This window comes from Colobus angolensis, unplaced genomic scaffold (genome assembly GCF_000951035.1).
Source record: "Colobus angolensis palliatus isolate OR3802 unplaced genomic scaffold, Cang.pa_1.0 Scaffold3, whole genome shotgun sequence".
Classification (NCBI taxonomy): Eukaryota; Metazoa; Chordata; class Mammalia; order Primates; family Cercopithecidae; genus Colobus; species Colobus angolensis.
The window spans coordinates 12,205,303-12,223,265 of NW_012116265.1; the positions used below are offsets into that span (position 1 = coordinate 12,205,303).

The window sequence follows — 17,963 nt, forward strand, 5'->3', positions numbered from 1 at the left end:
CCTGAATGGTATTACCTGGGTTTTCTTCTAGGGTTTTTATGGTATTAGGTCTAACATTTAAGTCTCTAATCCATCTTGAATTAATTTTCGTATAAGGAATAAGGAAAGGATCCAGTTTCAGCTTTATACTTATGGCTAGCCAATTTTCCCAGCACCATTTATAAAATAGGGAATCCTTTCCCTATTTCTTGTTTTTGTCAGGTTTGTCGAAGATAGATGGCTGTAGATGTGTGGTATTACTTCTGAGGGCTCTGTTCTTTTCCATTGGTCTATATCTCTGTTTTGGTACCAGTACCATGCTGTTTTGGTTACTGTAGCCTTGTAGTATAGTTTCAAGTCAGGCAGCATGATCCCTCCAGCTTTAAAACATAGACAAAGCAAAGGTAAAAAAGTTATTTGCCTCTTATTACCAGGATGAGTGACATTTACTTGGTGTAAACCATTTGAAATTTATTTTGTCTTTCATAGCTTATTGAAAATATTTTTTAAATTAGTATTGTAGGATATGTCTTTTTTTACACTGGAAAGAAAGAAGGGATACTTTCTAGCCTTCAGAGCAGGGGTGCCCATAATAATAATAGCAGCTGTCATCTCTTGAACTATTATTACCTAAAGTGATAGGCACCATAATGAATCCTTTACATGTATTATATCAGTCAGTCTTTGCAAACAACCCAATGCAATAAGGACTGTTATTCCTATTTAGAGATAAGGAAGTTATTGCTAAGTAATCTTAAGAGATTAAATCATTTGCTCCAAGCACACAGTTAGTAAGTAGTAGGATTTGCATCAAATGTTCTGACTCCAGAACCTAGACCCTTCATCACTGAGCTCTGCTACCCAATTAAATTCTCCATGTAAAAGTGACCAGTGGAAGTTGACATGGGCTCATACCTACTGTGTATGGTTTTAGGCTTAGTCCTGGACCTCTGGTGTTCTCATATATGTCTCATGCAGCATTCTTATGCATACCCTTGAATTCAACTATTATCTGTGTACTGGAGAATTTTTTTTTTTTTTATCTACGACAGCCACCTTGAATGTAGCAGTACCTACCCGGTAACCTACTCCTCCTTTAGAATTCTGTATCTTAGTAAGGGCAACCATGTATGTACCCCTAAAGCATCTGGGTGTCTTCCTTGACTCAACTTTCCTCTTATCCACACATCTAGAAAGTAGTATCATATCTACCTCCTTAGCATCACTTGAGTGCCTCCACATCTTCCATTCCATTCCCCTCTGGGCTACCAATGCCTCTCAGACTACTGTTACAACCTTTAAACTGGTCCCTTATATCCAGCCTTACTTTTTACATACTTTCCACTCTTTTAATAAAATGTGAGCATGTCACTCCTATGCAAAACTTTTCAGTGAGTTTCCGTTGTTCTCAGGATAAAAGTTTGAACTCCTTATTAAGACTTGTAAGGTTTTCCCCAGTCTGGCTTCCTGATGCTGCTTTAGCCTCTTGTCCACTTTGCTACTCATTGATTCTTGTCACCTTAGCACCTGTTAGAGTACTCCTACCCACCACACCCCCGAGCCTTTCATTCACTGCTATTCCTGCACATTCCTTGAGGTTCAATTGAAACCTCAGTTCCTGAGAGGGGAGGCTTGCCTTTCCATAGCATCCAACACACATTTGCTTAATATCTCTCTTCCTAGCTAGGCAGTATTGTGTGTAGCAAAGACCTCTGATCCACCTCATTTCTAGCACCTAGCATAATTTCCAACACCTAAGAGATACTCAGAAATAATTTATAGAATAAATTACAGATGCAGTCTCTACTCTTTACAAGCTCAAAGTCCAATGAGAACCAGAGTATGGTAAAGAAGTAACTTCCATACGTGTGATAAGTACTCTAATAAAATGCCACAGGATTGCAGAGGAGTGTGTGAGTGGTTAATTTGCCTTGGGGGGAACATTTTATTTTCCCTATATAACTCTATTACTAAAGAAATTGACTTTTGGCATTCAGAAACAAGGATAGCTTTGCTGAGCAGTAGAATTGATTCACTTGCATTTTGCCTTATTTTTTGTGCTTACTTTTTGGGCAGGAGTTTTACAGTAGAATTTTAATATTCTAAGGTTATATATCAGGAACTTCAGAAAGTCTAACCTAGACACAGATGCTAAGTAGTCAGCTAGCCATGCTCACTCAATTAACTAAACCAAGTCCTCCCTAATCAAAATCATTGCTAGCCCTTTTATGTTCCCAGTTACAAATCAGGCATCATGAATCTTTGCTCACATTCTAACAGCCAAAATTGATGGCATTGTATCGATGAATACCAGAGGTGTTGTTCATGTTGAGATTCTTATTTCTTGTCATTCCAGCTTTGACCGCCATTGAAGGCACAGCACATGGGGAGCCTTGCCACTTCCCTTTTCTTTTCCTAGATAAGGAATATGATGAATGTACATCAGATGGGAGGGAAGACGGCAGACTGTGGTGTGCTACAACCTATGACTACAAAGCAGATGAAAAGTGGGGCTTTTGTGAAAGTAAGTATTGCTCAGTAGGAGGCAGATCTGCATTGCTTTATGTCTAGGGCAATGTTTTTAAGGCCTTTTTCTAGTCATCCTTTTCCACATTGGTCAGAAACGGCCAGCATTGCTGATGTCGTTATAGCCTTAAAGAGTGGACTTAAGAGTGGGAAGCGTATGGTGCATTTAGCTTCAGGCTGTGTCATTCAAGTCACACTCACTTTTTTTTTAGAGATGGTTTTCCATTGGTATACACAGGTTGTTTTGTTAAACCCTTCACGCTGGTAAATTAACATAAAACTTTTAGGGGACAGTAAAGGAAACTGGGCCATTATGGAGAAGGTTAATAGTGATTAGAAGAAAAATTAAAAACTTTTAAAAAATACTTAGGGTGAAATATGCTGTGCCAGGGTAACATTTGACAAATACAGTATACTTAACCATCTTTAGTGTAAATGTCATTATAAAGATGCTGACCTCTAAGGAAAGCTATATTCAGGAAAAACTTTCTAACTATGAAAAAACAACAGAAAATCTTGAACATAACCCATTAAATACCAATTTTTTTTTAAAAATGGCTGTTACAGAATATTTGGGCAATCCTAACAGAGCACATTCAAAGATAGTCCATCTTTAGATGTAGGCCAGTGTGACTGGGTACTCCGGTTAATGCACCAGAATTTTTTTATATTATAAGAAGAATTTGCTTCTGTTTCTATAAATACTGGTTCTAATGAAATATGTTTCTTTTGATGAGTTCTTATAGTAGCAAAATAACTTTTGAAAAATGTTTAACAGTTCTGTGATTTTCAGTGTTATATGAGTTTGAAAAATTGGTGAACTTGACCATTAAATCAGTTTTTATACTTAATAAAAATCAATTTTTTACTAATTTGTATTATATAGTTAATCAAATATTTTATCCTCGTAAAGATATACAGTATTTCCAATAGAACTAAAGTGTCCTTTGGCTATAACAGCATTTTTCTTACTACTGTGTTCTAATGTCTGGACCTTATTTTAGCTGACCTTGGCATATTAGTCCATTCTCACACTGCTATAAGGAAATACCTGAGACTGGGAAATTTATTAAGAAAGGAGGCTTAATTGGCTCACGGTTCTGCAAGCTGTACAGGAAGCATGATGCTGGCATCTGCTTGGCTTCTGGGGAGGCCTTGGGAAACTTCCATGTGAGATGCAGCCATCTCATCTGGTGGGAGCAGGAGCGAGAGAGATGGTGAGGAGCAAGGTGCCACATACTTTTAAATGACCAGATCTCGTGAGAACTTACTATCACAAGAACAGCACCAAGGGGATGGTGCTAAACCATTCATGAGAAACCATCCCTATGATTAAGTCACCTCTCACCAGGCCCCACCTCCAACATTGGGATTACAGTTTGGTGTGAGATTTAGTGGGGACACTGATCCAAACCGTATCACATATAATCTGAAATTTTAGTTGAATTATATTTTTAGAAGTTAGCATTTCTAACAGAAAAGTACCCTCAAAGAGTAGCTTGGTATTGGTATTTCTATAAGAAAATGATTTCAATGAATTATATATATATATTTTTTTTTTTTTTAAGTTTTATCTTGTGTCATGTAAAGGCCACACATAAGTGTTTTTAGAATCATATTTGAGAATAGTGAAAGATCATTCATTACGTTTGTATGACTGCCCAAAAGAAAGAATAAATACTTATGGTTGATAATTGGTGTAGAATTAAAATCCATTTAAATGCATCTGACATTTTGTTTTTAGCTGAAGAAGAGGCTGCTAAGAGACGGCAGATGCAGGAAGCAGAAATGATGTATCAAACTGGAATGAAAATCCTTAATGGAAGCAATAAGAAAAGCCAAAAAAGAGAGTAGGTAGCACTGCTAAGTCCACTTTTCCCCCAAGACAGGCCATTACTGAGACAAATAGCAACTACATTCTTTAAAAAATGGACCACCAGAGACACAGAAGATTTTTTTAAGTTCCATTACAAGAAAACATAATATGACTTGCGGGCATTAGTAGCATTGCTTTTACCACACTTTAGTTTGTTACGGTAGAATTGTTACACATACTGATTACAGTAACAGTGAGTAAAATGGCAATGATTGACTCAAGTTGTAGTAGTTTCTAAGAACCAAGAATGCATATACTATTTAGAATTCAAAATGACATAAAACAAAAAGAATTGTTGTCAAGTATGTGTTTTTGGTTTTGCTTTGTAATTTTTGCCTGGAATTTAGGAATTTGTGCTTGGAAAAAAAACAGAACAAGTGATTATCTCGTAACATCTTATGTCCTTTTTAATTTCAGCTGCCATTTTTACAGTCTGCAAAGATTTAAAAAGAAAATTGCAACAGTTATTTTTAGATCATATACTGGACACCATCATATTGTAATCTCTTACTGCAAATCTGATTAACTTTTTTTAATAGAAGTTTTTAGAATTACTGTTAGTATAATTAGACTATTTCAAGATATTAGGATAACAGGGAGAACTAGTACCTTATATGAAAAATAAAATAGCGAGCCAATCTGGGCAACATAGTGCAACCCTGTCTCTAAAAAAAAAAGTTAAAAATTAGCCAGGCATGATGGTGCACACTGTGGTCCCGCTACTTGGAAGGCTGAGGTGGGAAGATCACTTGATCTTGGAAGATAGAGAGGCTGCAGTGTGCTGTGATTGCCTAGACAACAGAGGAAGACCATGTCTCAAAAAAAATTTTTTTAAATAAAAAAGCAGGATGTTTTTTACATATATAAGTAATGTGACCAAATAGAAATAAGATTATCAGAGGGGGTGGCTAGGCATGGTGGCTCATGCCTGTAATCCCAGCACTTTGGGAGGCTGAGGTGGCCAGGAGTTTGAAACTAGCCTGACCAACATGGTGAAACCCCACCTCTACTAAAAATACAAAATTAGACAGGTGCAGTGGCACACGCCTATAATCCCAGCTACTGAGGAGGCTGAGGCAGGAGAATTGCTTGAACCCAGGAGGTGGAGGTTGCAGTGAACTGAGATTATGCCATTGCACTCCAGCCAGGCAACAAGAGTGAAACTCCGTATCTCAAAAGATTATCAAAGGGGTTTTGTAACATAAGGAAATTATTTATGCTGCATTTTAGTAGATCAAAAAACTTAATGGCAGTTTCAGAACATTACTAATTTGGTTTTTAATTGTTTACATTTAAAGAGCTTATCGGTATCTTCAAAAGGCAGCAGGCATGAACCATACCAAAGCCCTGGAGAGAGTGTCATATGCTCTTTTATTTGGTGATTACTTGCCACAGAATATCCAGGCAGCTAGAGAGATGTTTGAGAAGCTGACTGAGGAAGGCTCTCCCAAGGGACAGACTGTAAGTACATTCTCAGTGAGGAATCTCTGCATGTAGCACTTGTTCATTTTAAGAGCAATTTACTCTCTTATGTCCTGACTTCTTTTAAAAAGTCAGACTGGAAGATAAAGTATCTTTAAATACTAATTTTGTGGCTAACCATTTTATCAGTCTTCTTGGATAGTCTTTTTCCTTAGTCTGGGAACATTTGTGGTCAATGAAGACATTTTTGCAGTTGTGCCTTGCCACAATTACATTTGTAGTTTTCCAAATTAGATCTGTAGAGAATGAAATATGAAGCTAATTGTTTTTTATCTGAAATTACTCACCATTGCATTTTTCTAAAGTTCAGATGTTGCAGCTCATGTTAATCTTGGGTTTTTTTTAAAAAAGTATTTTATTACAGAAGCAGTATATGTCCATTGTAGGAAACTAGAAATACAAACTAACAAAACTAAGAAGTACACATCACATATGTACCACCCAAATATGAGTAATAATATATTAGTGCATGCATATCCTTCTATAATAGATCTTTCTCTTTGTGTATATATACACGTGATATTTTTATTAAAATGAGATATCACTGTCTATTGTTCTAGAACTTCACCTTTTCATCCCAGCACATTTTAAGTCACATAATATCCACACTATGTTCATATGATGTTGAACCCAAAAATTTTTACCTGTTTTGTCCAAACCAGTATTCAATCCAGGACTCAACCTTACATTTTGTTGTTATCCAGTATACCCCAGTGTCTTTTTTGTCTATATTAGAGATAGGGCCAGTTTTTCTGCAGAATATCCTACTTCAGTTTGTTTTTTCATGACGGCTTTTAGTTTGTTTCTTCTTCACCTGTATTTCCTGTCAATAGGATGTCACAGCTAAAAGCTGATGAACACAAGTAAAATATTTTTGGCCAGACTGCATTACAAGGGATGTTCTGTATTCTACATTGTATCACATCAGTTGATAACATATCTGGTTATTTCCCCATTAATAATGCTAAGATTGACACCTGGATTTAGGGGACCATCATATTTATTTAAAATTCCTTCAATAATTCAGGTTTATTCAAGCTGTGAGACTTGCTTAAAGATTAATGAAATATCTAATCACGAGGAAAGTCTGTTTCCAAACTATATGACCAATAACAGGAGTCATAGCAATTGTTTTCTTAGAACTGAATACCTAACAATTCTGCAGCTCTCTCCTCAGTATTTTATTATAAACATTATATCTTAATGGTTCACCTTTGTTTTCAAAGCTTTTTCCCTTCTTTGCTTGAATTAGTTTATATAAAAACATATATATTCTTTATTTTCAGAGGCGTTCTGCTCTGAAGAACAGTTTTACTTTTTAAGGCATCAGTTCCCTCTAATATTAGAACCTTACAAAGTTACAGCACTTTATATGTTGCAAAGCACTCTCTCCATGAAAACTAATTCTAGTTGATGCAACAGACAAAACCCGAAAATCACAGTGGCTTAACTGCAACTGTCTGAAATAACAGAGAATTGTTTCTTGCTCGTGCTACATTTGATGTAGCTCTCCTGTTGGCATCACTCTTTTCTGAATAGTGACTCCTGGTCATGGGCTGTTTCTGTTATGTAGCTACCCTGATTGCTACACGGTGCTTCCACGCCACAATGAAGTGAGAAAAGAGAGCCTCAGGATTCATTAGGATGTTTTCAGGCTTACATCCCTGACAGCCATATCCCAGGCATGTGATTCTCCAGAGAGGCTGGGAAATGTAGAGGAGCTCATGATTTCAGTGAGCACTGCAGTCTCTGCCACACCTGCCTTTGTCACATTAGCTTATACTTTCCAAAAACAAGGACGATCCACAGAAGGCAAAGGATTGAAAAGGTGGAACTTCACCAGTGCATTGTTTCTTCCATTTTTTTGTTTTTATTTTTAGAAAATCATGTGTGTTCTAACATTGTAGAGCAGCCTTTCTCCCTTGACCCCTTCAACTTGACCCCTTGCTGCCTCTTTTTATATCTGGGATAGTTTATCTGGGTAATTCATATCTTCTCTGTTTTCATAGTGTATTGCTCTCTGCATATATAGAGAAATATGCTGATGTACCGATAATGGGAGTTGTCTTCATAATGGTTGTTCATAAAGTCATGTTTACATGTATTCAGCTTTGTCTTTCTAGTTAATATTAAATTGTTTTCAAGCTAAACGTTTTTGTTTAAACTTACATTTGGCTGGGCGCGGTGGCTCACGCCCGTAATCCCAGTACTTTGGGAGGCCAAGGCGGGCGGATCACAAGGTCAAGAGTTCAAGACCAGCCTGGCCAACATGGTGAAACCCCGTCTCTACTAAAAATACAAAAAAAAATTACCTGGGCATGGTGGCAGCACCTGTAATCCCAGCTACTGAGGCAGGAGAATTGCTTAAACCCGGGAGGCAGAGGCTGCAGTGAGCCGAGATTGCGCCACTGCACTCCAGCTTAGGAGACAGAGCAAGACTCTGTCTCAAAAAAAATAATAAAAATAAAGTTACATTTGATCCGATTCTCCCACCGCCCCCGCTGTGGGTCTCAGAAGCTTGCGCTGTGGGAGGAGTGGTAGTGGCCAGGCAGCCCAGTTTCGCGAAGGCTCTCCACGCGCCGCGGCCCGCAGGCACCAGGCACGCGCCTTCCCGCCGCCAGGATGCCCAAGAGGAAGGTCAGCTCCACCGAAGGGGCCGCCAAGGAAGAGCCCAAGAGGAGATTGGCGCGGTTGTCAGGTAAACCTCCTGCAAAAGTGGAAGCGAAACCGAAAAAGGCAGCAAGGAAGGATAAATCTTCAGACAAACAAGTGCAAACAAAAGGGAAAAGGGGAGCAAAGGGAAAACAGGCTGAAGTGGCTAACCAAGAAACTGAAGAAGATTTACCTGCAGAAAGCAGGGAACCGAAAACTGAGGAGAGTCCAGCCTCTGATGAAGCAGGAGAGAAAGAAGCCAAGTCTGATTAATACATATACCATGTCTTACCAGTGGTCCCTGTCTCCCTTCTTGTACTATCCAGAAGAATATTTTTATCAACTATTTTGTAAATGCAAGTTTTGAAACATTTTTAAGAAGGAGGGAATCCCACCTCATCCCATTTGTTAAGTGTGAATGCTTTTTTTTAAGAAGTGAAATCATTTGCTGGTTGTTTATTTTTTGGTACAACCAGAAAATAGTGTGGGATATTGAATTATGGGAGGCTTTGACTGTCTCGGGTGTCAGCTTAACATTCCATACGTGGGGGGTTAGTTTTTATATCCTATAATACAAAGCATATTAAATGGCAATATGGAGTCAGTCCTGCATTTAATGTCTTGAACATTTTAAATTACTTCCATTCTCATGTTGTTTTTTTAGTAGAATTGTTTCCTAAAGAAAACCACTCCTTGATGATGGCGCTCCCTGTCAGAATTGTGTGCACTCTGTAACATGTTTGGTTGTGGTAGTCCTGTTTTCCTAATAACTTTGTTACTGTGCTGTGAAAGATTACAAATTTGAATATGTAGTGTACATGCTATTCAGTTGTGAACTGGTGGGCCATATGTAACAGCTGAGCAACATGTGAAGATACTGGTACTTGATAGCCTCTTAAGGAAAATTTGCTTCCGAATTTTAAGCTGGAAAGTCACTGGAATAACTTTAAAAAAGAATTACAATACATGGCTTTTTAGAATTTCGTTACATATGTTAAGAATTATGTACAAATTGAAACGTCTGTACTGATCTTCAACCAATAAAATCTCAATTATGAAAAAAAAAAGTTACATTTAATTGTGGCCGGGTACAGTGGCTCACGCCTGTAATTTCAGCAGTTTGGGAGGCTGAGGCGGGTGGATCACTTGAGGTCAATAGTTTGAGACCAGCCTGGCCAACATAGTGAAACCTTGTCTCTACCAAAAAATACAAAAACTAGCCGGGCATGGTGGCATATGCCTCTACATAGTCCCAGCTATGCGGGAGGCTGAGGTGGGAGAACCACTTGAACCCAGTAGGCAGAGGTTGCAATGAGCCAAGATCACGCCACTGCATTCCAGCCTGGATGACAGAGTGAGACCCTGTCTCAAAAAAAAAAAAAAAAGAAAGGCCACAAATAAATAAAATTTTTTTTAATGTTACATTTAATTTAATTGTGTAATGTGTAAAACCCTGGATGCTTTTCCAAGGCTCTTTAATCCACATTTGTACATACTTGAATTCAAATCTTTTAGCATTTAAAGACTCTTGTATTTTTTAGTAGTATATAAAACTGTGTCTGTCTTGGATAAACCTTCACCAACTCAAGATTTCTTACTTTATCATTTATTTCAGGCTCTTGGCTTTCTCTATGCCTCTGGACTTGGTGTTAATTCAAGTCAGGCAAAGGTAATACTATTAAAACTTTATTGCCTATTACAGTTTGAATTGAATAAATGTGTGCCTGTGTTCAGTTAAACATTTTTTATTCTTTCACAGGCTCTTGTATATTATACATTTGGAGCTCTTGGGGGCAATCTAATAGCCCACATGGTTTTGGTAAGTAGACTTTAGTAGAAGGCTAATAACATTAATATCAGAAGAATTTGTGGTTTATAGCAGCCACAACTTTTTTAGCTTTCATGATCGAGATTTGCTTGTATTAATACCAAATACTCAGTTGAACTTCCTTCAAATTCTTGTTAATGGATATAACACATGGAATCTACATGTAAATGAAAATTGGTGGCGTCCACAATTTTTCTTTAAAATGATTAGTTTGGCTGATTGCCCCTAAAAAGAGCAATCTGATAAATGTCTCTTTTTAAATTTTCTCTGAGTTGGAATTGTCAGAATCATTTTTTAATTAGATTATCATAATTTTTAAAAATTTTCTTTAGTTTTTCAAAATTTTATAAATAGTGGCTACAGAAAAAGAACATGAAATATTATACATTATTTTGCAACAGTGCCCTAAAGATTGTTAAAGTTCATGACGTTATTTGTGCAGAATGACTCCAAAGAGCTCTACTTTCTGTGTTTTACTCTTCATGATTAGCTATCTTCCCATTTATTCTGGTCATTTATTGCTAGTGGCACTTTGCCTTCTTCCAATAGTCTCATTTTCCCTATTTTGCTGTTACTTTTTCTTTGCTAATTTGGAAGATTAACTCATTTTTGATAAAATTGTGTCTTAAGATTAAGACTGGTTCTAAGCAAAAGCCCTTATAATTTTTCTCTTACGAGTAAAATGCAGACACTTCAAAAATAAAGTTTGTAACATCTATTTTGATTGCTCTAGGAACTACATTATTTCTTTGTTCTTAGCTATGGCCTTCTTGTTGAAGTTGCTGAATAAATTACCTCAAAACCTAAAACTTAGCATAAATAAGGTGTTAGTGTACTTGGATCAAATGACAGCAAAATTCTGGGTATGCTTAGCTTTATTTGTTCCACGAAGAATGCCACTGAAGTACGTGAAACTGCTGCCTCCTCACGTGAAGTTGTTTTACAGGGTTACAGATACTGGGCTGGCATCGGCGTCCTCCAGAGTTGTGAATCTGCACTGACTCACTATCGTCTTGTTGCCAATCATGGTATCTATGTTTCCCCTTTTACCTTTCAGGGAAAAATAATAAATGAAATTAACTTTAAACATTTCTATTTTTATTGTTCTGTTTGAAGTGTTATAAATGGCTGTTTTATGTAGACTCATCTTTAAACTAGTTAAGGTTCAGAAATACTTTCTTTTATATAATTTTTTGCTTTAGGTTCTATTTATGTTGTGAAAAAAGTTCAATTTATTAATAGATTACTGATTTGCGATCTGTATAGACTACCGTAAAAACAGATTCCGTTAACATTGTGTTTGTCAGCGTTTGGCAGCTAGAATTGTACTTCTCTCTGGAACAGTTCTTCTGATTTTCCTCAACCTTATTATTTTATCCCTCTATTTCAGTTGCTAGTGATATCTCGCTAACAGGTGGCTCAGTAGTACAGAGAATACGGCTGCCTGATGAAGTGGAAAATCCAGGAATGAACAGTGGAATGCTAGAAGAAGATTTGATTCAATATTACCAGTTCCTAGCTGAAAAAGGTGATGTGCAAGCACAGGTACGTGTTTAAACATCTCACCAAATATCTTTACTGCATTGTGTATTTTAATCTGTGGGGGACAGGAGCAAGCACTTATATCTGTAAGTTACATTTTCATTGCCCTGAGCAATTATGAACTACATATTAGAATCACCTGAGCGCCTTAAAAAAAAAACACCAAGAGTCTCACACTCTTAGGATATTCCATTTCAGTTAGTGTGGGATGGGACCTAGGCACTGGTTCCTGAAACTGTCCAGGTGACTCTCCCATGTACTGCCGCTGAAAAATCACTGCTTGAACAGAGCAGCATTAACAGCAACGATGAAGGCTTTTGCTAGAGTCACCAATGATGAAAACTGTCACTTTCTGTAAACAAGAAGTCCCTGGAATATTTGCAATATCAGATGCTCTTCAGAGCTATTTACCATTCATGTTTCTTCTGCTCATCTTAAATCATAATTTCCTCAAGGTCAAGAACAGAAGTAAGCTCGTTTAATGGAAATTGTATAATGTCCATCAAAGTACCATGTGTGCACACACGTGTTTTGTGGCTTCTTTTGATATTAAAATAAAAAGAACTTTAACATTTACATTTTTTTCCACTAAGTTTGCAATTATTTCTAATTTAGGACATGTACAGATGAGCATTAGATACTTATTAAGAACAGTTGGTTTTAAGACTAGCACTGGAGTCTTAAGAAAAAAAAAACGGCTGGGCGCGGTGGCTCAAGCCTGTAATCCCAGCACTTTGGGAGGCCGAGACGGGCGGATCACGAGGTCAGGAGATCGAGACCATCCTGGCTAACATGGTGAAACCCCGTCTCTACTAAAAAATACAAAAAACTAGCCGGGCGAGGTGACGGGCGCCTGTAGTCCCAGCTACTTGGGAGGCTGAGGCAGGAGAATGGCGTAAACCTGGGAGGCGGAGCTTGCAGTGAGCTGAGATCCGGTCACTGCACTCCAGCCCAGGCGACAGAGCGAGAGTCTGTCTCAAAAAAAAAAAAAAAGAAAGAAAGAAAAAAAAAAAACGTAGTGAAAGGTAGATCTAAATGTTAGCTGATAGAAATTATAATAAACTTGTTCAACATCTTATTTTTACATTAATGTAAAATTTAGTTTACTTAAAATTTTCTGTTTTACTTGCTTTCTATGTATCTTGCTTTTCATGTTTACTTTTCTCTCCTTTCTTGCCCTTTTTTGGTTCGAGTGCTTTTTCCTGTTGCATCTCTTCCCCTCTGCTAGCATGATGGCTACTCTTACAGTGGTTATCTAGCAATCACAACATGCGTCCTTGACTTACCAAAGTCTGGTACAGTGAGCACTTTTACCATTTCCAGGACAGCACAGAGATCTCAGAGTATTCTGTGTGTGTTTGATTTTATATCTTTTGGTACCATGAGATACTGTTGTTTTGTACAGTCCATATTAATTTATATTTATTTTCAAATTTACCTTTTCATTGCTTTTTATTTTTTGAGACAGATCCTTGCTCTGTTGCCCAGTGCCACTATCTCGGTTCACTACAACCTCTGCCTCCTGGATTCAAGCGATTCTGGTGCCTTAACCTCCCCAAATAGCTGGGAATGCAGGCATGCACCACCACACCCAGCTAATTTTTGTATTCTTAGTAGAGATGGGGTTTCACCATGTTGGCTAGGCTGATCTTGAACTCCTGGCCTAAGTGATCCTGCCCACCTCGGCCTCCCAAAGTGCTGGGATTACAGGCATGAGCCACCACACTGGGCCAGCTCTTTCTTACTGTATCTCCCAGCTTCTAGTACTTTTCCTTCTTTCTGAAAAGCACCCATTTGTGTATTTACTTTAGAGCAGGTTCACTGGGGACAAATTCAGTTTTAATTTATGTGCAAATGCTTTATTTCGCCTCCACTTTAGAAGGATACTTTGTGGTTTTGTTTTTTGTTTTGTTTGTGTTTTTGAGATGAAGTCTTGCTCTGTCACCCAGAATGGAGTGTAGTGGCACTATCTCGGCTTACCGTAACCTCTTGCTTCCCAGATTCAAGCAATTCTCCTGCCTCAGCCTCCCAAGTATTTGGGATTACAGACGTCCACCACCACGCCCAGCTACTTTTTGTATTTTTAGTAGAGATGGGGTTTCACCATGTTGGCCAGGCTGATCTTGAACTCCTGGCCTAAGTGATCCTACCCACCTCAGCCTCCCAGAGTGCTGGGATTATAGGCATGAGCCACCACACCTGGCCAGCTCTTATTTCTTACTGTATCTCCCAGCTTCTAGTAAGTTTCCTTCTTTCTGAAGAGCACCCATTTGTATTTCCTTTAGAGCAGGTTCACTGGGGACAAATTCAGTTTTAATTTATGTGAAAATGCCTTGATTTCACCTCCACTTTAGCAGGATACTTTGTGTTTTGGTTTTTGTTTTGTTTGTTCATTTGTTTGTTTTTTGAGACGAAGTCTTACTCTGTCGCCCAGGATGGAGTGCAGTGGCATGATCTTGGCTCACCTTAACCTCTGCCTCCCAGGTTCAAGCAATTCTCCTGCCTCAGCCTCCCAAGTATTTGGGATTACAGACATCCACCACCACGCCCAGCTAATTTTTGCATTTTTAGTAAAGACGGGGTTTCACCATGTTAGCCAGGCTGATCTTGAACTCCTGACCTTAGAGAGTCCACCCGCCTTGGCCTCCCAAAGTGCTGGGATTACAAGCATGAGCCGTTGTGCCTAGCCCGTTTTTTATTTGAGAAAACGTCTCTCTCTGTCACCCAGGCTGGAGTGCAGTGGCACAACACAGCTCACTGCAGCCTCAACCTCTCCAGGCTCAGGTGATCCTCCCACCTCTGGCTTTCAAGTAGTGGGGACTACAGGTGTATGCTACCACGCCCAGCTAATTTTTCTATTTTTTTGTAGAGACAGGATTTTGCGATGATGCCCAGGTTGTTCTTGAACTCCTAGGCTCAAGTGATTCACCCTTGACCTCCCAAAGTGTCGAGGTTACAGGTGTGACCCACAGCACCTGGCCGCAAATGGTACTTTGCAATTACAAGTATACGTTTTTACTTTTCAGAATTTTTAGGTTAAAGTAGAATAGCATTTTCAGGAGTTAAGACTAAATCTTTTAGTTTTTTGAGTCCTGAACAGAAACCATATTATGACCAAATCACTTCTTGTTGGTTTTATTTTAATTGTGTGCCAGATGCTACCACTTACTTTTGCCTTGTTTGTGATCATTTTCAGGTTGGTCTGGGACAACTGCATCTGCATGGAGGACGTGGAGTAGAACAGAATCATCAGGTAACTACCCTGTTCCTAGGGCTTTGCACCTCAGTTATAGCAGGAAATGATGTTCTCGATATATTTCTTGCTGAGTCAATGCCAGTATCAAACTTGTGTTATTTAAACATCCATCACAAATGAGCTTTCAAGATGTAACCAACCCCTAAGAAAGCTGAAAAATACAAATACTAGTGCCTACTATGTGCCATTCACTGCTAGGCATTCAGGATGCAATATTGGACAAAACAGTTTTGGTCTTTCCCCTTTTGGAGCTTTAACTTTAATAGGAGCATTAGATATTTTTTAAATGATCACACCAAATATAAATTGTGGTTATTCTTACAAAGGAAATTCAAAAGATACAATAATTGGTTAATGGATAGGAAGTACCACTTGGCAGGGAAGACTCCCATAAAGAGAAGTAGAGAACATTGTAGTTGACACTGGAGATAAGGTCCTTCCAGGCCAAAAAGAACAGTATGTGCATAGGCCCAGAGACAGGAAGGAATATGGCTAGTCTGCCCATACTACAGGAATATGGCTGGTCTGCCCATAGTACATGAAACAGAACTAAGATAAGCAATGCCTGATCACATCAGCATATCCCTGCAGCACTTCAGGGAGCTACGAAGATCAGCATGTTCAGATTTGAAAACAGCTTTGGCTGCAGTATAGAAAGTGAATTAGAAGACCCCAAGAATAAAATCAGGCAGATCAGGGAGGGGAATATTCCAGAAGTTCAGGTGAGAGAGAATGTGGCTTGGACTAGAACTATGGTAATGGAAGATAGTAGTGGATTCAAGATGTATTTGGTGGTAAATGTAACAGCACTTAGTGATGGATAGGGTATGAGTGAAGGGGGACTGATACCTTAAGCAACCAATAAGATGGTATTGCCATTTGCTTAAATTGAGCTGCTGGAGGAGAAACAAGTTGAGGTCAAGGAGAGAAGATTTTAGGGGTATGTTCGGGCATTGGATAGAGTGTTCAGAGGTAGTTGAATAGACTGGATTGAAGCTGAAAATATAAATTTAGGAGTTGCCATCATCTTGATGGTGTGTGAAGCTATGGGAGTAGATGAGTTGGCTTAGAGAATGCAAAGTGAGAATGGAGTCCAAAACTAAGCCCTGAAGAACTTTAATGTTCAGAAGTCAACTGAGAGAAAAATAACCAGCAAAAGAGACTTAGGTGGTACAGGTAGAGTTAGGATGGAAATCAGGAGAATGTGACGTCTTGTAAGCCAAGCTAAGAGTCTGTCGAGAAGGAAGCCATGATGGACTCTGCCAAATGTTGCAGAGAAAGGTGGAGTAAGGTGAGCTGAAATTTCGATTGGCAATATGAAGGTCATCAGTGGTCTTGACGAGCTGTCTTTTTGATGTAGTGTACGGAAGCCAATTAAGACTAGATGACAGAATGAATTGAAGTGCATGTCACTATTTATTCGAGAAGCTTGGCTGTGAAGGAAAGTAGCTAACAGAACAGTCATCATTGGAGAGAAATTGGGGGTCTAAAGGAGATACATATCTTGTATGTTTTGGTTTGAGTTTTGTTTTTTATTTTATTTATTTATTTATTTATTTATTTTAAGACAGGGTCTCGCTTTGTCACCCAAGCTGAAGTGCAGTGGCACAGTCTTGGCTCACTGCAACCTCCACCTCCTGGTTCAAGTGATTGTCCCACCTCAGCCTCCCGAGTAGCTGGGAATACAGGTGCATGCCATCATGTCAGGCTAATTTTTGTATTTTTAGTAGAGACGGGGTTTCACCGTGTTGCCAGGCTGGTCTCGAACTCCTGACCTCAAGTGATTCGCCTGTCTTGGCCTCCCAAAGTGCAGGGTTTACAGGTGAGAGCCACCACACCCTGCTGAGTTTTATTTTTTGATAATGAGATTATAGAATGTGGTTGAGGGGGAACTGGTTCCAAAAGAGGGAGAAGTTAAGTCAGCAACGAAAAGAAGAGGAATAACCAGTGGTACAAGGTCCTTAAAAAAAATGGGCGGCAATACAGTTGAGAGTGGTGATAATGAATTTCTGTGACGCTAGTGTGTTTACTTAAGTGGTTTTTAAGTAGGGTCAAGAATTTTTCTCTAAACAGTACAAGAGGAAATTGTATTCCTTTAGAGAACAATGAAAATATGCTCCATGTCTTGGAAAGACTTCTTAGATTTTCCTTTCTCCCAGGTTATCATTAGAGAAATAGACCAAAGAAGTCCAGCTTCTCTTAAATGTCTTTTAAGCAGGCTGATGTTCATTTTGCCTAAAAATAACAGGAGCCTTCTTGGACCTTAAGTTTAGGTGACATAAGAAATTTCTTTGTATCTATAATTATGCAGTGACTTAATGATAAATGGTACAGTTATTTGGTAAATAAAACTTCTAGATGTTCCGATTTCTCTTTCAAAATATTCATGACTCGGTATTCTTGTTTTTAAAGCACTGTAATATATAACAAGATTTTTTAAATGTTCCTGAAATAATTATTTTGGCTGAAAGTCAAAAGCAGATTCTGTTAAAAACTAATTATTTTGATAAATTCTTTTCTCACAGAGAGCATTTGATTACTTCAATTTAGCAGCAAATGCTGGCAATTCACATGCCATGGCCTTTTTGGGAAAGGTACTGTACATCCTGTGAATGTTTTATGTAATAGCAAGAGGTGTTTGCATAATTAGCATGTATTATGTTCAGGATCTACAATTTACCAAAAATAAATTGGAAATAAAATTTCTAGTGCATGACTATTATATCTTAAAGTGCTGTTCTGAGGCATTTTCTTAGGCAACTTAAATATAACAGTGTTTGTGACTGGGCGCGGTGGCTACGCCTGTAATCTCAGCACTTTGG

At 38.4% G+C, this 17,963-nt stretch overlaps 1 protein-coding gene across 1 annotated transcript in view; it reads left to right on the forward strand.

Annotated features, from left to right (window-relative positions):
* SEL1L (sel-1 suppressor of lin-12-like (C. elegans)) overlaps positions 1-17,963 on the forward strand; it is a 67,112-nt gene that overhangs the window by 33,144 nt on the left and 16,005 nt on the right. The window contains exons 4-12 of the mRNA XM_011949464.1: positions 2,336-2,503; positions 4,250-4,355; positions 5,680-5,842; positions 10,131-10,184; positions 10,275-10,334; positions 11,290-11,371; positions 11,734-11,888; positions 15,082-15,138; positions 17,667-17,735. Of these exons, the coding sequence (XP_011804854.1) occupies positions 2,336-2,503; positions 4,250-4,355; positions 5,680-5,842; positions 10,131-10,184; positions 10,275-10,334; positions 11,290-11,371; positions 11,734-11,888; positions 15,082-15,138; positions 17,667-17,735 (914 nt within the window). The remainder of the gene's footprint in view (positions 1-2,335; positions 2,504-4,249; positions 4,356-5,679; positions 5,843-10,130; positions 10,185-10,274; positions 10,335-11,289; positions 11,372-11,733; positions 11,889-15,081; positions 15,139-17,666; positions 17,736-17,963) is intronic.